Raw genomic sequence first — 23,439 nt, 5'->3', positions numbered from 1 at the left:
AAAAACCGGACCTGTCAAATCTTCAGGTCGAGTAAGCGGACCTTGTGTAATCGGAATAATGCTAGGGACACGATTGTTCAAATACCTTTTTTTCATTATTACATGATTAATTCCGTAACTTTCCACTAGATGTCACTGTACAAAATTAAAACTTGTGAGCACAAAATGCATTCTACATTTACATGCAGATGAACTTTAAGAAAGACAACTGTCGTTTCATTATTGAACCAGTAGAGCCTTTCGGATCGCTTGTACAATGATGAATAAAAACCCATTGCCTAAAAAGATTTAAAAAAATAGTTAATACTAAATCCTTTCCTTCCCTTTTTATAGACAATCTATGTCAGGTAGAAAAAAATACACCGTAATAAAATTATTACTGTACCTACTCACTATAATACCACAGGTTAAAACACAGCAACGATCCAAAGAGGGTGTTTTACATCAAAATCAATGGCGAGACCCACTTGTGCCCTTTTCTTCGCCATGGCAACCCTCCCCCGCCGGAAGTGACGTGTACCCCACCGGAAGCGGAGGGGGATCTGAGACAACTGACTCCCCTTCCGTTGGAGGTGTAAAACTGCAATAACTGTAGGCACTGCGCATTGTTCTGGTTCTAAATTGAAGGAACAAATTGACGGTGGTTGAAGTTTTAACTTTATTTTAGTTTTAGGTGGTGAAGGTTTTAGTTGTTCTTAATTTGAACCAACATGACGCTTGCAACAGTGTTGAAATATCGGGATTGTCATATCTCTGATTTTAACCGTGTTCTGACCGCGTTAAAATCAGAGATAATGACACTCCTGATATTTCAACACTGTTACAATAGTAGTGTCCTGATCACGGATAGACTGATGAAAATTAAGTAGTACTTAAGTATATTACAAATATTATGCTCTCTTAGTTGTTCTTAATTTAAAATAATACGAATATAAGGACGTTCTTTTTTTCTCCTCAAACAATCTGAGCAGTTATGGATCATACTTCACCACGTTGCTCCACTACGGTTTGGTGGTAGTTTTTACGGCTAATTGCCGGCGTAACATGCCCTGCGATGCACGTAATCATCTTACACACACAAAATACCTATTCCAAAAATGCAACCCCAAAATCAACGGTAACTGAACCCGAAATCAAAACATCATTAAAGCATTCGTCATAGTGGCAAAATATCGGAAAGTTAGAGCCCTTCCCCACAGCACGATTCGATATCGCATTGTTCTGCGATATTTAGGTAACAGTATCGGGCCACATCGTGCCGGGTGAGAGCTCTCAGCGCTCGCCATTTGTCCGGCCAAGTAGTTAATGCCATTGTGGCCGAACCTTCAAATCGAAGTTCGGTTTTGCTAGCCACATTAGAGCCTATCATAACAACGACCTGGGATAGACATTTAGAAGTCGCCGTCGCCGGACACGGCTTGGACGCCATGATGATGATGATGATGATGATGATGATGATGATAATGCCGTCTTTGGAAAAAAATATCGTCTTTGGAAAGTAACCTTCGTTTTCCCTTGGTTTTGATCTATCTATGTGACAATTTACATCCAAATCTTCTACGTTTCTACGCAGTACTGGGAGCAAATAAAAAACGTAGAACATATTCAGCTATTTGTCTTCCCGGGCATGTCATAAAAAAAACAAAAAATCAGACGGAGGGATTGTGTTTTTCTAACATGATGGACGGTCACGAGCATTGATATGTATGTACTTTGGTACCATGTCGCATTAACTTTCTTGACAAATGAAACCGTAAGTCTCATCAAATGTCAAATATGATAGTGCGACGGGGTTCTAAAGTGGGTATATGATATTGCTCATGACTGGACAATTGTTATTGGCGATAGGCTGATCACTTTTCACCATAAGGTTCATCATTACCATCTTAGAACTTCGTATCAATAGTGGCTGCAAGTTGTCTTTGATTACTTGTGGCTCTGCCCATCCCATTAGGGATTACGGGCGTGAGTTTATGTGTCTATCGGCTTAGGCGTGAAAAGGTAACAGAGTTACTTTCGCGTTTATAATATTAGTATGGATGGTATCGAATCGCGCTGTGAGGGGGGGGATGGCAGTGTTTCAAGTGAACATATGGGGTGGAGTGACCTTTCAGAGGGATTTCATCATCGAGGGTATGTGAGGGTGTCTCCCCTCGCAGGTGAGGCAGGGGTACTGATATTGCGCGATTTTTACCATAACGTTTTTAACCATACCTTATCAGTTTTATATTTTTTAACGGGATTTATTTTTTAGCTGATTTCGATTATCTGACAGTTGTAATTTTTTTTTTGAGTTCGTCGGTGCTTTGGGCGAACTATTGAGGTGCGCTGACGGCTCTCATAATGACGCATACACCCGAGATATTTGATAATTAAGGGCTTTATAATTTATCGAACTTGTTGAAAGAAAACCTTTCCATTTTTGAATTCCAAAGCGTTCACAGAAACGCACGTCCGTCATACAGTTTCAGCATTTCAGGCTGTAAACGCTGAAACAGCACAAACAGCCATTAGCAAATACGGAGTGGAGGTTTCTGGGAAGCGCGGCGGTTGCCATGGCAACGCGTCGCATCAACACCACGCACACATTAGCGCATGTGAACGTACAGGTGACCTGGGAGAAGGGTGGGGGTACACTGGGAGCAGATAGGATGGACCTTTTTCATTGCGGGAATTTTTTCACCCAAAAAACATGAAATATACTTAATTTATTTAAAAATAGGTTTGCGTTTAGCAACAATCTCAATCTCACCTACCGGGCGCTCTCTATTTGTCCGGCCAAGTAATGGCGTCTGAGGCAAACCTGAACCTAATACAATAAGTGAAGTAAAAAAAAAAAACAGTTTCATCTCTAATGGTAAGTGAAGGTGTGGTTTGTTTTGTACCACAAAAAATAGATTTCTAAAAGAGAGATCTTCCATTCAACCCCGCATAGTAAGTAACTGGTGTATACGTGGGATTAACAATTAACCGATTATGCTTTAACCCCTTACGACCGAGAATTCCAGACACAGTATATTACGATGTCGGAAATTAAGACTTTTCAAAAAGAAGAATTCGTCTCGATAATAATTAGCAAAATTTTACACATGGAAATATAAGAACTAGCAACTTGTCGCCGGCAGGAGTTAAACAATGGGTATTACATTTTAAAAGGACAATGGCCCCGATTCCTGCCGACACCTCCTAATTTTATTTTAAGTCCCCCCCCCCCCCGCGCCAGCTCGTTCCTGGTTCAACAGGTTTCCTTGGCAATAGTGCGCGGTAACGCGGCCAGTATAATGGGCACCTTTGAACCGGGTACGAGAGGGGGCGGTATTTTAGACTGACTAGTGTTTGTGTTATAATTTGAAATGTTTTAATTATTCGTAATTTTAAGTTATAACCATCATTTTCTTATCCGCCGAAAACGAAAGGGACGGATAATAGACCAGCGTTAATTTTAAAATGAGTGAGTAATGAATGAATAACTTAAATAGTTGGACGTGTGCTGTTAACTTAATTGTGACGGAATACCCGACGAATAAGAAAATGACAGGTATAACTTAAAATAAAATCAGATGGTGTGTACTGAAATCGGCACCATTCGGTCATAAGTTCTAATATTGCGAAAGAGAGAGAGAAAATGTTTATTCAACAAATTGTGAGACATTACATACAAGGTGATACAGAGTAAAAAAAAATCATAAAACAATTTTTAAAACTCAGTACATAATGTGGCACAGCAGTGAATAGGACACGAACTCAGCATTGTGTCTATTTCCGGAGAAACAGACGCTGTTTTTCAGTCGCTCCTTTTCCGTCTGTTGGATCCCGCGGAGCGGACATTGCGGTAGCGATGATATCTCTGATTCTCTCAGTGTGTCCGGAGCTCACGGTCCACTAAGCATGTGTGGGTGGTTCAGACTGTTTATCTGCGCCACGTTACCGATGCGATGTCATAGACTGATACTGTTTTTAATACACACCCACAACTTTACTATACGTGTCTCATAAAACGATGCTTCCAACCCTAGTATAGAAAATTATTGGTATTTGCGGCTGAACGTAAATTAACATAACATAATATAGCATGACACCTATATCCCTAGAATAGGTAGGCAGAGGTCTATATTTTCAAAACCCCGATACCGGACCCGCCGGCGTGGTCGACGATTACCCTCATTCAGCGCTCGAACCACGAGGGTTATTTTTTTTTCAAATACTATCCTCTCAGGCGACGCCCTGAGCCGGGGTAAAAAATAATGAAGCTCTCCTCGGATATCAAATCAAACCAAATACACTTTATTGCACAGAACTTACGTAATTTTAACAATCAAACATAACACATGAATACAGTACAACTTGGGCTGCCTTATTGCTCTATAGCAATTTCTTGCAGGCAACCACTGGCAGAAAACAACCATTTGACTTGGATGCGGGATGGTGTAATAAGAAATTAATAAAAGTAAACTAAAGTTATTTTAATAAATACCCACAAACCACATTATTTGATGCAAATGATTCATTCTAAATCGAGGATATTGATTGTACGTTTGAGGCGCTATCTATCGTGGTAACCTAAACATATTAATCAAAATATGATTAGAAGTCAGCTTAAAATATAAGCCACGAAGGTGGGGGCTCTAAATTACATAATTTGATATTGACTTTGTGGCCACTTTATTGGGATCTTCCATTAAGATGATGACTATGCTAGCCTTCACAATATCTATCCAGTGGTGGCCCTATCAAAATATTTAGGTGGTGCAAGACCTGGGGGGTTAAAATGGCCAGATCGAAGTAATTCATCTAAGAAAGCAATATTGCTATTTGACATTTGTTTGCATTGCGCACTTACTTTTATATGCGCATTTGTCAAATTGCAAAATTGCTTTCTTGATGTATTGCTTCAATGTGGCCATTTTAACCCCCCTGAAAGTAGCGCCCCGAGGGGTCAAAATACAAAACCCAGTTTCTCCCCTCTAGATACGGGGCTGCTGGCCAGGGTGGACCAGTCTTGATTTTGCAATTATACCTAAAACATAGGTAAAAGATGCATATGTCTATTATCCATGAAATTAGGTTAAACGAGGGCAAATCTGTACAGCGCCAACTATATTATTTTGGGGTACGATGCAGTCAATGTTGCTGGGAATATTGTGCTTACAATAAAAATCGTAAAATACTGCTGTAGATGTTTATTCCATAATAGTTCGGATTATAAAAGTTTGTGACAGATTTTGTTTAGCTAGTTAACAAATTGTACTTAATCATATTTCATTCGGACTTATTTCTTGCTAGTCTTGGATCCCATTTTGGAAACTGTTCTGGGTGACTGTGGCTGGGGTAGTTCTCCTGGGGCTGCTGGTGATACTGAGGATAGCGGGGATTGAGGCAGCTGGGCGGCAGGTGGAGTAGTCTTTGCCTCCTCAGCAGCTGCTGGCTTCGGCACAGTCTTGTCTGGCTTCGGCGCGCGTTGCGAATTTTGCTGACCCTTGGACAAAACCTTTGACTCCTGCTTCTTCGGTTTATCCTGGTCTATCAGTTGAGGCAACGGGGCCTGGACTGTGAGGACTCCATCGCGAGAGAGGGAAGATATAACCGCGTCAGGGTTTGTGCCTCGTGGAAGGAGGAATTCTCTCTTAAATTCCCTGGTCAAAGTGCTGCTGTCTGTCTGTTCATTGTGGGTGGCCTGGACCGTGAGGATGTCTTGAGCAATTTGTACTTTTATCTGGAAAGGGAATAAGACTTTATAAACCTATGGCAATGGTCCGTATTGATGTAGGTAGGGACTGGCTGGTTAAAGGTCTGTTGTCTTAAATTTTGTACCGGGGAGAGCTCACAGCACTCCCCATTTATCCAGCTTGTGAAACCCAAATACGGCAAATCTACAATAAGTCACGTCAGAAAAAAAAAATGTGTCCACATAAGTTGCAAGATAAACTTGCTATAAAATTGATTATTCGTAGGTTAATATGATACATCCATCATATTAGTTAAGACATTGCAACCCAGGATGATAATCAGCAAGAAATATTCTGAAAAAATATAAATGTGACAAAAAAAATATAAGAATGCAGGACAGATTGTAACCTGGAATTTGACAGAGGGCAGCAGTAACTATCAGTACTATTTAGAGGCGGAGCACAGGGGTCCTAGTACGGCTTTGAAATATATTACTTTGGGCGCCATCCCACTCGTGTCAGACAGAGTACTACGGGGCGAAAGGCAAGAGGGAAACCACTGCCCTATATTCCCCTAAAAAAGTAGCACGGAGAATGCTACACCGACAAGAGCGTGACTCTTAAATTATTGATAATGATGAAAGAAATGATCAACTAAATACGTACCTCTGCAGGATCAAATTGACTCAAGTCAAATTGCAGTTTCAGCATTTTGTCGGTTCCTTCTCCTTGTATGAGAGGGGAATTGACCAGCGAGTCCCAGGTGGGTGAGCTTTGTATATCAGAGGTCAAGGCCGTTCCGACTTGCGCCGACGTTCCCTGCTGTCCATACAGGGTTTGTAGATCCGAGCTGGGAATAGAACAGACAAATAGAAATAAGTTATTTACATAGAAAGCCGGGAATATACGACTTGCGCAGGATCAAAAGGAATTGCGTCAAATAGGGAAGATAAACACTAGTATTGTATGGTATAAGTAAGTATAAAGCGCGGGTACTTAGTTCATTTTGCAATGGATGTACCTCTGACTACCTCAATTGGGAATATACCTAGTCCTGCGCTTATGTGTTCCGGCCAAGTAGTTAATGCCATCTGCGGCAAATCTACAATAAGTCACGTCAAAAAAAGTGCTTATTTGCTATGTCTATGGTATTAGTTTTTACAGAACACGATTTATGTAAGAAATACCTGAACCTAAGTCACCGTGGTCCTGTGGTACACCAGCTTGGTTCTCAATCGGGGTGCTCCGGGTCGAACCCTGGTACCGGACTTGGCAGTTTTCACTAACACAGTTGGCTCGACCATCACGTTGGTCTTACAGAAAGCTGCTCAAAAGGTGTGCTCAAAGGTGTGGGTACTTAGTTCATCTAGCGATAGATATACCTCTGTATATCCATCGCAGTAGTGTAGTCAGAGAACTACACCAATTGGGATATATATAGTCTGGGATATAGAGCTTATGTTATGTTACCTAAACTTGTTCATGGCCTCGTCCATCCTCCGCATCTCAGCGTCGAATTTCTCTCGCAGGAACGAGAAGGAGTCATCGAAGGTGGACAAATCCGTCCTCTGGATAGTGATGGTCTTGGCCAGGACATTATCCTGGATCTTCGGTGCCGCCATTGTATCTGTGGTGGAGCGTTCGCCTCGACGACCAACACGGTGTAGGCTGGGTCTAGGTTTATTGAGTATATTGCCTATTTTGGAAAATTATTTTTTGGACTTCACTTAAATTTTTGACATTGTTCTGATTTTTGCTCGCTGACAGAAACAGCAGAAGCTGACAGGTTGCAGTGGAAATGTCAAGCGTGCTGGTATACTTAGTTTTTTTTCTTAAAAGAGATAGCAGTTTTTTTATAGCAAATTCTTTGGAAAGACCTTTTAATTTCTGTTGGTGTATTTGAGGTGGGTAACCACTACAGAAATAGATACTCTATGCAAGTACAACTACTTATAAAAGTATTTAATAAAGAGATGACAACTAAATCTAGTTTGACCTCACTTATCCTAGCATCTGGATCATTTTAGTGTTTTTCTATAAGTGCATGTATCTGTACCCGTGCACGTGCATGTGTGTATCTGTGCATGTATGTGTCCCAAATCACCAATAAAAGCCCTCATCTGTCGTCATCTCTAAAATCCTTCAAGATAACACCCAATTAACCTTTGGAAATGATTCAACGCGGATAAAACGCGCCCCCTGAGATGTGGTATTTAGGGGTACATTGACAATACCCCCCCGGTGTCATGGCGACGGGGTCTAAACACCCAGCCCTATTAATCTCCTAGTGAGGGCGTGGTGGGTAGATGAACCATGGATTTCGAGATTAATTTACTTATTTTTGAATAAAGAAATCGCTTTCTGGTTTGTTTATTTTTCTAGTAACATGAACATATAAATCTTTTCTATCATCTCTAGAGACTTGAGACTTCTATAGTGACATTCTAAAAGATTCTAGCAAGTCGTAAAATTATTAATAATGATTAAATACTATAGTGTTTTTTCAATGTCGTTATACTAATAAATCATTTTAAAGTTATTATGAATATATTTTCTAGATTAAGTATACATATGAACAATTAATTTAATTTAAACTCACTTAAGTACATTTATAAATATAACTATTTAAAAAAAAATCTCTAAAAACGAATATCCACGAATGTGTATAAAACATGGCTGCCGTAAATAGTGTGAGGGCGCGAACGCGCCGAACGCCACCAAATTGGCGGGAAAGCTGCTCGTTTGACAGATCATTTTTTATTTCGTTCGGAAATTTGGCATCCGTTGTTCCACTGATTACAACCGGCCAGGAAGTGAGTTACACTTACACCCTCGTGTAAATCAGCACGTAACGAATTTATAAAAACATTAAAAAGTTACGCATTTTATCGACATGGTTTAGTAATGCAGTGGTGACTCTATTTTTTCTATAACCTAGATTGTTTAGTCTACCTGTCATTGGGGAACTGCTTTATAACTCTGTTTTCTTAGATATTTCATTTGTAATTGTTTTCAACTGTAGCAACATCTGTTATTCTCATCTCATTAATAATGCAATAAAAACCTTCGCGGAAAAGTATCATTACAGATATAATTGCAAAAAAATAAAACAGAAATAGCAATCGTCGAATAATTAATTGCTTATCTCAAACATCTCGATTTAATCTCGCCATAAAAGGGCCTCGCAACAATAATAGCTCTTTTATTATACCATATTGAAACAACATTAGAATACATGCGTGAATAAAACTTCATAGGATTTTCGACTCCATTGCCATTGCTTTTATTGTAAATTTTTAATCTGCAAAAAGTTGGTTTGAATTGTCTATGGTGAAATAGAACAGAAGGGGACGTTGGGGTAGTGAGGTAGCGTTTTTAATTCCCTTAAAAAGGTATGTTATCTCTCAGGGGAGCGCGGCTGTGTTGGCAAACATCATTATGCGTTGTTGGTGTTGCCAGACGGCCGGTATTTACTCTGACGTGTCAATAAGACGTGTTGGACTTGCGCAGTGGGGCTGGAAGAATGTACCTAAGCATTATGGTATGAAATATAGAACTTACTCCATAATGCTCTTCGACCAATCCGTCATATAGTAAAACATAACAAAACAGGGTTTTATTTGGGCAAAGGCCTCTGTGTTCCAGTGGTTGAGCATTAGGCTCACGATCCGGAGGTCCCGGGTTCGAATCCTGATGGGGACATATCACAAAAATCACTTTGTGATCGCTAGTTTGGTTAGGAAATTACATGCTGATCACCTGATTGTCCGAAAATATTAGACGATCCGTGCTTCGGAAGGCACGTTACACCGTTGGTACCGGTTAAAACTTACTGATGTAAGTACGTAGTTGTTACAGGAGTCATATTAGGGGCCTTTGGCAGCTCAGTAACCCTGACACCAGGTTTGATGAGGTTGGTAATCCGCCTCACAACCCACACGATAGAAGAATATATTTTCACAAATTAGCGTTGCTTTCACCCTTATTAATATTAACCCCTCCGTATTAAAAGGTGAACTGTAATACAAAATCAACCGCTTGATGAATGATCATTAGATCAGTTAAATAGTGTTGGTACTTTGTAATTTATCGATATCAATAAGTTGTATTACATAATCTTGCATCTGGTTTACCAAAAAACTCAACTCAACTCAACTCAACAAACAACAACTCAACTCAACTCTGGTTTCTGGTTTCTTGCGTCTGGTTTATCTAGTTTATCTGGTTTGGTGTTTGTTTTGGTTGTACTAAATAAAAATGAGAATTCAACACTAATCAGTTTATATAATAGGTTACTAGATATTTCTTTTTCACGTGACTTATTGTAGATTTGCCGCAGATGGCATTATCTACTTGGCCGGACAAATGGGGAGCGCTGAAGGCTCTCACCCGGGTGAGAGTACAACGTTTAAGACAACAGGCCTGAGGGTGCCCTGTTGGGCGCGAACCAATAGGCTACTAGACAAATCTAGCCAAATGAGTTTTAACAAAACGTCAAATCGAGTTTTCTTTGAAGTTTTTATGAAAATACTATTATGTGACGTCACCTTTAAAAGCGCTCAAACGTCGTACTCATTGTTAATTAATTCAGAAATAAAATTCGAAAATAAGTCGAAAAGTAAAACCAGATTGATTTTTGATCACCTTAGACGGGCTTCTAATTCTAGATTAACATTTTAAAATTTATTTTGACCCATTCAAATACCCTATTATGTTAACATTTGAATGTGTTGTACTATTATTAGATGAAAGGTCGATGGCTCTGAACATGTTTTCAGGACTCCCATACCGACCCCGCTGGTGTGGTCGATGATTTCCCTCATTCAACTTCACTTATCGCAATGTCGATTTATTCTTTCAAATGTGTATCTGGCAAACTACGCGCTCAACTAGGCGCCCTCAGGCCTGTTGTCTTAAATTTTTGTACCGAGTGATAACCCTCAGCGCTCCCCATTTGTCCCGCCAAGTAGTTAATGCCTTTTGAGGCGAACGTACAATAAGTCACGTCAAAAATAAACCAAAAATGTGAAAGTGAGAAAGAACTTGAGTGAAAATGTGATTTTATCAAAGATAAAATAAACGTTTAAAAATTATCGATAAGTAATATAGTCCAACTCTACATTACTAAAATGTCGATCATCTGCGTTCGCGGCGCGTGCGCTGGCGCCGTGATCTCGTAATGGAACTATTATTTGACGCCACACCCTCTGAGGGAGTAATGTGTAAACATTATTACCAGATTTGCTCATGGTCAATTAATCAAGTTGAAATGGTAAAAAGCTGGGTTTGGATACAACTGGCGTGAGATAATGTAATTACTTTTTTCTGGTAGTTCTTTCTCCCCGTGTTTCTAGCCGTGGCAGCCCAGTAAAGAGAACGTTTGTCTCTCACTGTTAAGTCGCAGGTTCGAATCCAAGGCGTAAACCTAAGATTTTCGCTTTTTGATTTCAGTTTTGGATCATAAAAGATTATCACGTGCTCAGCGGTGAAGGAAACCCACATACACGAGAAATGCGTTTCCGACGAATGTGACCTAACCTGTGTTGCGCTGGTTTTCCCTTCGCGGGTTGGAAGGTCAGACAGGCAGTCGCTTCTGTAAAAAACCGGACCTGTCAAATCTCCAGGTTAGGTAAACAGACCCTGTGAAAACAGGATAACGCTAGGGAGATCATGAGTTCTTTCTCCCCGTTATTATTATTGCGTATGGCAGACAAAAATAAAATATCCTGCGTGGATCATATATCCAGCTGAAGCTCCCCTAACCAAGTCGCTTAGCCGGCTAAACGTTCTCGACTGAAATGGCTCACCGGACTGTTCTTTGCGAATCTCCCGGTGCTTTATCCTGCGATTACATCATGGATCCCCAAAACAGTCCTTTTCAGGGCTTCCCCACTAATATCTGTCCTACTCGAGTACCTAAGACGAGAACTGTTGGACCCGTCAGACGAATCCTCCAAATAAACGTGGAAGGATTATCTGCAGCTAAATGTGAATATCTGGCCAGGCTAGCTGTGTGTATATGAGGCAAATCTACCTACGATAAATCACATCAAAAAAGCTGTTGTGCTAATATTTATTCGCAAAACGAATAACGTTGAGAGCTCATCACAACAAGGCGTGGTTTTTGCACTAATCATAGCTGTATGATAATGATAATATACGGTACGGGAAGCCGTAACAACCAACTTAATGAGTTAAACGATTAATTACCCACAGTTTAACTTGATACGATAATTGTCTTGAGTTTTTGTTCTCTCAACACTTTTTCTTCATTCGCATTGATTGTACTTAAGGTTTTTATGAAGAAAGTGTATCTTTGAAGAATAAGTGATTTGTATAGATGAGAAATGAAACATTTCATTGGATTGGATTCACGCTTTAATGCGGACCAGGGTGGACAGAACCGAAAGTCACTAGGACCCACTAGGGTCAATTAATTCTTTCAAATATTTTTCCTCTCAGACGACGCTCTGAGCCGAAGTTCGCACCCAACTGGACACCCTCAGGCCTGTTGTCTTAAACGTTGTACCGGATGAGAGCCTTCAGCGCTCCCCATTTGTCCGGCCGAATAGTTAATGCCATCTGCGGCAAATCTACAATAAGTCACGTCAAAAAAAAGCTGTTGATTCTCTTCACCCCAAAAACACGTGAGTATCAACAGATAAACGACCACAGTTTTTTACCTTGTAATCAACATTTATCCCCCAATAAATGAGTAATCCATTAAAATGGTATGGGATGACGTCACTGGTTTTTTTGTTTAATTTCCGGCATCGAACACGGGCCATCCCGCGCGGGATTCGATACCGATCTCACGGCGATCGCGTGTCTCGATACAGTTTGCGTAAAACTTCACTCTTACTACGAAAACTCACTCAACTTTTTTACTCTTGTTGTAAATGCTTTCCGAGGCAAATCTACAAAAAGTTAGGTCCTTAAAAGAAAGGCAGAAATCTTAGCCATGTAGAAAAATCAAGATTATACTACATACAGTGGGTTAGTGACGCATCGTAACGAATACTGAGGGGGATGATTCAGGCCATGATTCTCAGTTAATATCAAGTGGAATTTTCCGTCGCAAAATTCATGATTTGTTTTTAGTTGTTTTAAATTATTTTCAATTCTATACTTTTGCGATGGAAAATTCCACTTGATATTAATCACCCTTTACAAATATTCCACTTGATATCAACTCAGAATCATGGTCAGATTTTCCCTCAAAGTTTTCGTGTCGAAGTCACTAACATCCTGTATATTCTTCTGCCATTTCATCGTATTTTGTAATAATTATGAACCCGAGTAATGACAAAATAGGTAATTACATACATACATAAACTCACGCCTATTTCCCACCGGGGTAAGCAGAGACTATAGAATTCCATTTGCTTCGATCCTGACACACTTCTCTTACAAAATAGGTAATTCTCACGTTTTAACTGAACAACGCCATCTATCTTTGGTGAACGTAGCCTAGAAAGTCCCTCATTGTCAACCATTAAAATGGGTATTATGCGAGAATGCAGTGAGAATTATTAGTATCGCCCAGCCACCCCGCTCAGCGCCAGGTCTGCTCCACACACGCCTCAGACCAATTTACTGATTGTACTGCAAATTGATGGGGCCCGGGAGCATATCATAAACCAACCGCTGGTAATCATATTATTATATTTTGAGGCAGAGGTAAAATATTAAAGCTTTGGCTACACGCACAATCTTATTTGTAGGTTCAAGTCCTACAAGGCTGCATGTATTCTAAGGTAGATGTACTTCACCTTTACCTTATTAAAAATTGTGCAAAGGTGTACCAGGGGGATTAAAAAGGCCATAACAAAGAAATTCACCTACAAAAGCAATATTGCTATTTGTTTGCATTGCGCACTTACTTTTGTATGCGTAAACGACAAATTGCAATATTGCTAAACCTAACCTGAAAAAAAAACAATAATTTCTCGTCTCCATTTTAACGGTTTTGGACAAATTTCAAAGCGACGAAGCTTGACAAATCAAGCTTTAGACCAATCAAAACGTTTTGGTATGCGCTGCAGCACTGGTGCTAACCCAGATAAACCAATCAAAACACGTCATTAAGCACACCTCCACCGTAGTAGGAACAACTATGCAGATGATAGCCAAAAGTTCCCTCATATTTGGCAACAATTTTCCATACAATTTGAAACGCAATAGCCTCTTAATGACTAATATCATAAGAATCACCGCTTCATTACCATTCAAATCATATGCGGCCGATTTTTTATACCTCAATTTATGGTCTAGATTGTATATCATCATCGAGCAATGACATTTAATCTATAGTTATAAAACAATGCTAAATATCTGCCTACAAATATATCCTGTGCTTCTAATTTAAATTAATTTTAATCCAACAAGTCTTAAACGCATAGTGTCTAAAGTCGATATTAAAACGAATAAAAACTTGTCGATGGTAATGACTAATATTTTGATGATGTCTAAATTGGCACCTAAAAAACAGAACAAAGGTAGTTGGCGCCTTTTAGGTCGGCTAGATACATAGTTCGACTAATAAAATATGCCTGATGACATGATAAGAGGTGACCATATATTATTTTGAGGTGCCATTTTTGATTTTGCACGCTCCTCTTTACTTTGGCTATGGGCATACCTACTCTTAGGTAGGTATTGTAGAATAAATAAGTCAAGAATAAGGAAAATACATTCCTGCCAGTTCTGAATACTCACTGTGGTCCTGTGGATTACCTGCTTGCTTCTCAATCGGGCTGCGTCGGCTCGAACCCCAGTACCGGGCAGTTTTCACTAACACACCTGGTTCGACCGTTTCAGACGGCGATACGGCTCACCATCTATCACGTTGGTCTAACAGAAAGCTCGCTGAGGTGTTTGTACTTAGTTAATCTTGCGATGTATGTACGTCTGACTAACCCAATTGGGATATAATCGTGAACTTATGTTATGTTCTACACACCAATCCACATTTAACAACTTGTGGGGTTTAAGCATCCACCACGTACACCTAAAGTGTTAATAATAATGTATGAATAGAATATACATATATAATATATGGGACGTACGAAAGCTTCCCCGAGCGACGTACTGGGGGGTTAAAACGGCCACATCGAAGCAATTCATCTAAGAAAGCAATATTGCAATTTGACATTTGCGCGTATACAAGTAAATGCGCAATGCAAACAAATGTCACATAGCTATATTGCTTGATCTCTTGCTACGTCTGGCAATCGCTGGGCAATCCGCGAACAATTCCCGCGCAGATTGGGTCGTAATTCCACAACGATTCAGAGTCACCCTGTCAGTCCACTCTCTCGAAGGTTTCTCGCGGGACAAGTCGGAGCTACTCTCCGAATTGTGCCGTAGTACACTCTGTGACATCTTATGTGTACAAGAGACCCATCGAGATCCCAACCAATCCCGGCCCTACATTACAGGACTGATGCTTATCGCCTAGATCTGTCAATATACTGTTTTTTATGTGTATGCTCCATCCATACCTCCTCCGGTAGATTGACGGGAAGCCTGTGCCTAGCAGTGGGACTTATATAGGCTATTTGTATTATGTTATGTAGGTTATATATGTAAGTAGTTTATACTATTTGATCATTTTATTGGAGTTGTTATAAAGCATTACATAAATTCCTGCCATATAAAATACCTATATTATGACGTAATGAACCACTGCGATAAATAAAGGCTTAGTAGGTATATGCCAATTGTACTCTTTCTATTTCACTTTTGTTTTGTATTTTTCCTGTTTGTGCTATAAAGTATTTGTTATGTTATGTATATGAATAGATTCTAAATAAATAGCTACGGAGTCGACACCTCACCGTGCACTCTGAATGCAGCACACGCTTGCAGCTTCCAAGAAGCAGCCATCAGAACAGTCGCACATCTGCAAATAATGCACGAGTGCAGGGACGGGGCTGAGGTCAAACGGGGCCTAAGTGCTTAGATTGAGGGAGCATCATCATCATCAGCCCATTAACGTCTCCACTGCTGGGGCACGGGCCTTTCCTATGGATGGATAGGGAGATCGGGCCGGCCCAGTGCGGATTGATAGTTACTAACGACTGCTAATGCAGCCGGGACCAACGGCTTAACGTGCCTTCCGAAGCACGGAGGAGCTCGAGATGCAAACTTTTTTTTTTGTGGTCACAAGTTACTTAACTTCAACAATCGCAGACCGAGCGCGTTTACCGCTGCGCCACCGAGCTCAACTTAAGGAATATAAGGGGAACTAATATTGAAATGCCTACCGTGGCTAGGCTTTGACTGCACTTGGGGCCGAGGACTATTTGTTTGGACTATTATAGACTAAAAAGTTTTAAACCATATGAAAAATTTGGGTCTCAATTGATACTTGGATTGTATTGAATTGAAGTCGACAAAGTGTAATAAATCTGTCGCGAAATTTGGGCCTCTTTTAAATCCCCGGTGGGCCCCAGCTCACCCAACTACACCCCTGCACAAATGCACGTCACCACACTTTGCATGGAGTTTAGGCCAGGAGCAACGACCACAGTTTCAATGGGTTATGCCGCTTGTTGATGGACTTGTGGACACCTAATGTTGATGGTTATTGAATAACTTTATTGTTCTTTAATGGTGGCCAGTTAGGAGATAATTGGTTTGATAGCATTGGACGATACGTGAGCTTGTCGAATGTAAATTTAAACACAATTTACCACCATATCATACAATACTTTATACAATATGATATGGTGGGGGCATGTCACAAAAATCACTTTGTGATCCCTAGTCTGGTTAAGACATTTCATTGTCCGAAAGTAAGATGGTTCGTGCTTCGGAAGGCACGTTAAGCCGTTGGTCCCGGTCACTACTTACTGACGTAAGTATGTAGTCGTTACACGAGTCATGTCAGGGGCCTTTGGCGGCTCAACCCTGACACCAGGGTTGATGAGGTTGGTATTCCACCTCACAACCCACACGATAAGAAGACTTATAAATTATTATTTTAAAATTGTTTTTTTTTTATATATATTGTGTGTTGGTACAATTGTAGTTGAATGGAATGCATTTGTTTATGTGTATTTTTTCGTGTCTAATGTTATAATAATTTTAAAACAAAATCATTCATCCAGAAGTAGTCTGTTCTTTCCCGGTCGAGTCGGGCGAGCCATTAACTGGGCACTATATCCACCGCTAGTGCCCAGTTAATGGCAATAGACCCCGTCATATCAATTATCTTTGTTCTCCACGATGCCACACTTTAAAAATATGATTGTAATATAATAATATGGCCACGCTATCAGGTATCACGGGCGTGATTTCTATCTACACGTTAATTAGATTATAAAATCATGAAAATAATGAACCCAAACACTGATGACTCTATTATAAACAAAGGTGGCATAGGGTTAATACCCTCATAATGACCCAAATCGCCGACGTCGTATTGATCGCGCACGATTATTGTGTCGTGAGCTTGCGACGCGATGCGCACGCGCCGCATGTGCTGTGGATCTATTGTTTTGATGGTTCAAATATACGTTTGGTTATTCTAACTTTTAACAGAACATCACCTATCCCTAGCATTATCCCGTTCTTCACGGCGGCTGACCACATGACTCAAACATGAATTCCCCGATATCGACCCCGCCGGCGTGGTCGACGATTTCCTCTAGGGTCGATTAATTCTTTCAAATATTTTTTCCTCTCAGACGACTACTACAACTAGGCACCCTCAGACCTGTCGTCATAAATGTTGTACCGGGTGAGAGGCTTCAGCGCTCCCTATTTGTCCGGCCAAGTAGTTAATTATCATATTATATAATTTGCCATCTGCGGCAAATCTACAATAAGTCACGTCAAACCGCGTCAAACAAGAAAAAACAACAAACATGAATTCGAAAATCATGGTTTAGGCCTGTGTTAGATTTGAACCTAAGGAGTAAGGGAGCGCGCGCGGTTAGTCTGACTCCCTCGCAACTACGCGGTAAGGCGGGCGCAATGAGAATAAGATTTTGGAACGGAGTGTCAAGAGTGTGCTTTAGGTTTTCGGGAGAGCTTTAGGACTTCACATAAAGTAAATAACAAAATATAGTCTTCTTCTTATCGTGTGGGTTGTGAGGTGGAATATCAGCCTCAACCCCTGGTGTCACGGTTACTATTGATCCGCCAAAGGCCCCAAAAAGGGCCAAAATATAGTAAAAAATACATTTACTTTATTTACCGGATGAGAGCCTTCAACGCTCCCAATTTGTCCGGCCAAGCTACTATTACTACTATCCCTACTATATACTATACTTGTATGAATATAAGTATAGTATATAGTAGCGATAGGAATTTCATAGTCTCTGCTTACCCCGATGGGAAAGGCGTTAGTTTATATACAATATGTGGAAAGTTTTACGTTTGTTTTAACATATTTCTCTCTCTGTTCAGTCCACAAGGGATGCCCGCGAAGTTTCGTAACAAAATGCTTCATTATACCGAGGACGGGTTGCGTGGCTAATTATATTATGAAAATACATAAAAATGTTAATTAGTACGATGATGGATCGCCCTAGTGCTGGTTGGAGGTCGGTTTAGACAAATCTGCGTAATCTTCGATTCGGTTAGTGGAGATGATAATTATATTGCAACAGTAATAGGCTAGTTTCCAACTAGTCAAATCAGTTACTTTTTACTAAACGTCAAAACATCAAATTACTATGGAATTTGTACGAAAGCAACCTGGGACGTCATGAATAAGGCCGCCTATTGTGCTTATGTTTTTATCCGTATGTTTATGTCCTTTGTATATAGAAAGAAAGAAAGAAAGAAAGAACGAAAGAAAGAAAGAAAGAAAGAAAGAAAGAAATAAAGAAAAATGTGATAAATGTTTTCTTACCACTGGTTGCCTGAAGGAATTGCTGCTTAGCAATAATAAGGCCAGATTGTACTGTATATTTAGTTCATGTGTGTAAAACTTGTTACTATATGTTGTTGTGCAATAGAGTATTATAATTGATTGATTGATTGAAAAACATGATAAAATGTCGGACTTATAAACTATTACGTTTTTCTTTATTAAAATACGTACATAACTAAGTTTAATAGAAAAAAAAGAAAATATAGTAAGTAAGTAGTAATCATAATTTCGTTTTATCTTGAACCTAGCACAGTCATGAGCCATATCATGTACCCACTTAAGAACCCTGTCGCATTATCATATTTGACATTTAATGAGACTTAAGGTTAAATTTGTAAAAAAAAGTTAATGTGACATGGTTTCAAAGTGTGTACATATTAGGACTCATGATCGTATGTTTGTGTATATATATTTTTTTAAACGGTTTTATATGTAGATATAATTATTATAAAGTATTTAATATATTGCATCTTTTTATTCTTCCGCAGTTACTCTAATACTACCTCTGGGTTGGCTGGAAGAGATCTCTCTTAGAGATAAGTCCACCCTTGTAAACGTCCATTTCTTGTTTGTGATGTAACTAGTTGTTAAGTGCAATAAAGTATATTAATCGTACACGACCCAATTGAAATGATTTATCTAATATGAGTCAAGAATGCAAGAATGCGATGGTTTTGTTGAATCCATGATAGCCCTGTTCGGAGAACGGGTGGCTTACATCGTAGTGTTACGGGTTCGATTCCCGGCTCGGGTTCTAAACCACTGAATTGGTTTCCAGGATTTGTACCCTGATAATGGCAATACGCTGGCCCCATATTGTATGAGACTTAAACATAGCTGACGAGAAGCTTTTTTTTTGACTTATTGTAGATTTGCCGCAGATGGCATTAACTACTTGGCTGGACAAATGGGGAGCGCTGAAGGCTCTCACCCGACGAGGAGTGGGTGTATCTTACTTATATACTTACCTAAGCACTATACACCTCTGCCTACCCCTTCGGGGATACAGGCGTGATGCTATGATAATTAATTTAAAATTAGAGCTTTATACCTTAAGCTCTCTGTTTGTCCGGTCAAAAAAGGAATACCCTTCTGGGGAAAACTCCAAATCAAGTAAAATAATACAACAGTTAAGTATCCTATAGAATAAAATAACTACTTTATCTTATAGAATTTTGTGTTGTTCAAGAAGCAACATTTTTTTTTTCGTTTCTTTCTCATTTCATTCTACAATCGCATTTCAAATCAGTCAGCAAAAAAACTTAAAAATACAAAATATTCTGAAATTTGAACAAAGAATGTAATCTCAACAAACATCAACAAGGCACTTTACAAGACAACTCAATACCTCAGCTTTACTTCTTAAATCCTCCGAGAAACTTCAGTTACTTGTGTTCCTTGAGCTATCTTTTATAAAGGCTTTACAAAACGCGAAATGTACATTGAATTATGCGATGCAATAGTCACCTATTGTTCTGTGTTTATCTATTTGTGTGGAGTAGCGTTTAACGTTTTAACGTTATCGCGTTGCTCTCAGACTGTCGCTATTATCTTGCGCACGCGCCTGGTGATGCTGTAGAATTGTATAGACAGGACTAACTGATAAACTATATTTTGATACTTACATTAATAACAAAGTGCCTCAAATTTGCCGCCCAAATTTATTTGTTTTGTTTGACGTGACTTACTGTAAATTTGCCGCAGATGGCATTAACTACTTGGCCCGGACAAATGGGGAGTTTAATCACTTAAATAGCTTTTATACGACCCACTGCTGGGTACAGGACTCCTTCGGTCAAATCAAATAAAGCACTCATAGATAACGTAAGTATCTTTCGAAATCGACATCCAACAAACTAACTCACAAATCTCTTTATTATATAATTATTAGTGTAGATGTAGAAGTGTAGATAGATGTAAATGATTTGTGTTATTCTTATTCTTATTATTTTTTTTAATTGACCAGATCTGTAACTGGTCTAGCTCTACGCGTTGGATGTTGGATTCATCTCCAGAGTATGCGACGGAGGCATCTTATCTCCTTCTAACCGACTTATGTGGCGTCGGAGTGTTGCCCGGCAGATACGCTGCTCTTAAACACGGTCATTAAGGCAGATCCCACTTAAACGGTGAGTGGCTGCCACTGATTTTAGAAGAAAACCCGAATAGCCACAAAAACACCACCAAAACCCAAAAGATGTTTTTTTTGTTTTGTAGTAATTAGCTTATTTTGTTTTGTAAATTGAAGGAAAGAGAGGAATACCTACGAGAACATTTATGAAACAAATAAAGGAGAAGGTCGTGTCGTATCATATTTTTTTGACGTTACTTATTGTAGATTCGCCGTAGATGGCATTAACTACTTGGCCGGACAAATGGGGAGCGCTGAGGGCTCTCACCCGGTACAAAATTTAAGACAACAGGCCTGAGGGTGCCCAGTTGGGCGCGAATCTCGGCCCAAGGCGTCGTCTGAGAGGAAGAATATTTGAAAGAATTAATCGACCCTAGTGGGTCGATAGCGATAAGCAGTGAATGAGGGAAATCGTTACGCCGGCGGGGTCAGTATCGGGATTCTGAAGTGTTTGGTGTCGCGAGCTGATTGGCTGCCTCTATGGCTAGAGTAATCGGGTCGTAAAGATCGTATATTACGTCCTTCGGACGGCGATACTTTTCAGTACAGTCCCTAAGCGGGATGTCGCGAGCTGATTGGCACTGCCCCGTGTAGCGAGCGGTTAACCAGTACCAAAGCGAGGTGGGCAAGAAGGGGTCAATTGATAGGTATTTTTGTGTTGTTCTCATCGGGCGCAGCTTCATTATTTGACAACAATAGAATAACTGGCTGTGGTGACACACTGCGCAGAGCCGCAGTACCGTTGGTTGGTGTTGTCCATGTACAACGACGATCATTGCAGTTACTTTTTTAAGCAAGACATCCGGATAATAGCCTTCAGCGCTCTTCATTTGTCCGGCCAAGTAGTTAATGCCATTTGAGGCAAATTTACAATAAGTCACGTCAAAAAAAGTAATAAAAAATATGCAAGACATGGAAAAACTTAGATTGTAAGTACTTACTATTAAAAACTTGATTCCTGGAAGTGGACGCAAGGTTTATTACATTATTCAAGAAATGATAATTATTTTCTATACATAAACTCACGTCCGTTATCCCTAAATGGGTAGGTAGAGCCGCAAATAAAGATAACTTGCAGCCACTGTTGATATGAAGTCCTGAAATGGATACGACGAACTTTATGGTGACAAGGCAGCATCCCATTGCCTATAACAATCCTTAATGTTTGTAAGGACATAATCCTGTTGTCGAATTTTACGACATGCCCGGTATGATAAATTCAAATTCAAAAATATCTTTATTCAGTAGGTAACATAGTTACACTTTGAATCGTCAATTTTACATAACGAACGTCTCATCCGCCTAAAACTACTGCAGCTTCTCACAACCTGTATAGCCGGGGAAAAGAAGCTGCAAGAAAAACCTCGGCACAGGGCCCTAGACGTTCTTTAAAAAAATAAAAATAAACATAAAATATTGGTATAAAATTGAGTAATTTAGCTGCCTAATATCAGTTCTCAGACAGTTAATCCCATGCATTCATATCTTCTATATAATCACTAACTTTATAATAACCTTTTTTGTAAAGTTTTTGTTTAACTCTGAATGTCAATGGGAATCTTATTGTAAAAACGTATACATTGCCCCTTAAAAGATTTAGTAATCTTATGTAATCGACTGACTTGTAAAGCAAGTTTATTTTTATTCCTGGTATTAACAATGTGCCGATCGCTATTTTTTGCAAATAATCCTATATGTTTTTTTTACATATATTAAGTTTTCAAAGATATATTGTGATGCCAAAGTTAAAATATTAATTTCTTTAAATTTATTTCTAAGTGACATCTTGGGTCCCAATTTGTAAATCGCCCGAATGGCTCGCTTTTGCAGAATATCTGCAAGCATATCTGCAGCATGACCCCACAGCAAGATGCCGTAGTAGACTGTGAAAGTAGGCAAAATAAACTAATCGCGCGGTTATGTAGCTGAACGTGTTATTGTTTTTATTTTTCGCCCCCAGTCCAGCAAAGAAGATTATAAATCTGTTCTATCATACGTATATATGTTAGGCTAATCTCCAGAATCACTAAATAGATTTGCATACGGTTTTTACTGTTATTTGAACTGCGTCTCTTTTTTTACGTTGTGTGACGGTGGTTGGGGTAGGTTGGGGTTCGAATCCAGCACAGGCATCAATGAAAATCGAATGATTTGTTTTCGAATTCATTTTTGGATCATAAATGATTATCACGTGCTCAGCGGTGAAGGAAAACATCGTAAGGAAACCCACATTCCCGAGAAATGCATTTTCGGAGGTATAGGTCACATAGTATTGGACCAGTATTGGACTGGTTTTCCCTTCTCGGGTCGGAAGGTCAGACAGGCAGTCGCTTCTGTAAAAAACCGGACCTGTCAAATCTTCAGGTTAGGTAAGCGGACCCTGTGAAAAACGGGATAATGCTAGGAAGATGATGATGATGTGTCAGTGGTAGAGTAAAAACAAAATACCCAGACCGTGATGAAGACAAGTCGAGCCCTTAGTGTTGTCAACTTCATATCCTTGTCTCGTAAACTTGTCAAAAGTGAGTTTTAAAATTTTCGTGAATTTATGGCTAAGAATGGTAAGAACAATCTCTGATGTTTGTTGTTCTACGTTGTTCACAATTTGTATTTGTATTTTTCATCACAAATACAAACTGTGTCGGAACCAGTGGCAAGCCACGTAAGCCACGAGGGATATATCTTCGAGGTGAAACCCTCACAGGTAAGATAATAGAATTAGAGAGGAGGCAGCCAGCTCCCACGTCGCACAAAGA

General features: G+C 39.7%; 2 protein-coding genes across 2 annotated transcripts in view; one reads left to right on the top strand and one right to left on the bottom strand.

Annotated features, from left to right (window-relative positions):
* Positions 1–23,439, top strand: part of LOC126376630 (probable peroxisomal membrane protein PEX13) — a 325,664-nt gene that overhangs the window by 170,357 nt on the left and 131,868 nt on the right. The window lies entirely within an intron of this gene.
* LOC126376824 (alpha-crystallin B chain-like) lies at positions 5,270–7,288 on the bottom strand. Its single transcript, XM_050024372.1, has 3 exons — positions 7,137–7,288; positions 6,333–6,516; positions 5,270–5,713 (listed from the first exon to the last, which is right to left on the bottom strand). Exons 1-3 carry the CDS (start codon positions 7,286–7,288, stop codon positions 5,270–5,272), a joined length of 780 nt encoding a protein of 259 aa, XP_049880329.1.

Source organism: Pectinophora gossypiella, chromosome 21 (genome assembly GCF_024362695.1).
Source record: "Pectinophora gossypiella chromosome 21, ilPecGoss1.1, whole genome shotgun sequence".
NCBI classification, from domain to species: Eukaryota; Metazoa; Arthropoda; class Insecta; order Lepidoptera; family Gelechiidae; genus Pectinophora; species Pectinophora gossypiella.
This window is presented reverse-complemented; position numbering and strand designations above follow the sequence as displayed.

Bases quoted from the DNA above. Each gene is read 5' to 3' on its own strand.
- LOC126376824 (XM_050024372.1), bottom strand. From the start codon at position 7,288: ATGGCGGCACCGAAGATCCAGGATAATGTCCTGGCCAAGACCATCACT. The intron at 6,517-7,136 runs GTAACATAACAT...TTCTATTCCCAG, and splicing joins GAGGCCATGAACAAGTTTAG to CTCGGATCTACAAACCCTGT. The intron at 5,714-6,332 runs GTACGTATTTAG...TTCCCTTTCCAG, and splicing joins GTCAATTTGATCCTGCAGAG to ATAAAAGTACAAATTGCTCA.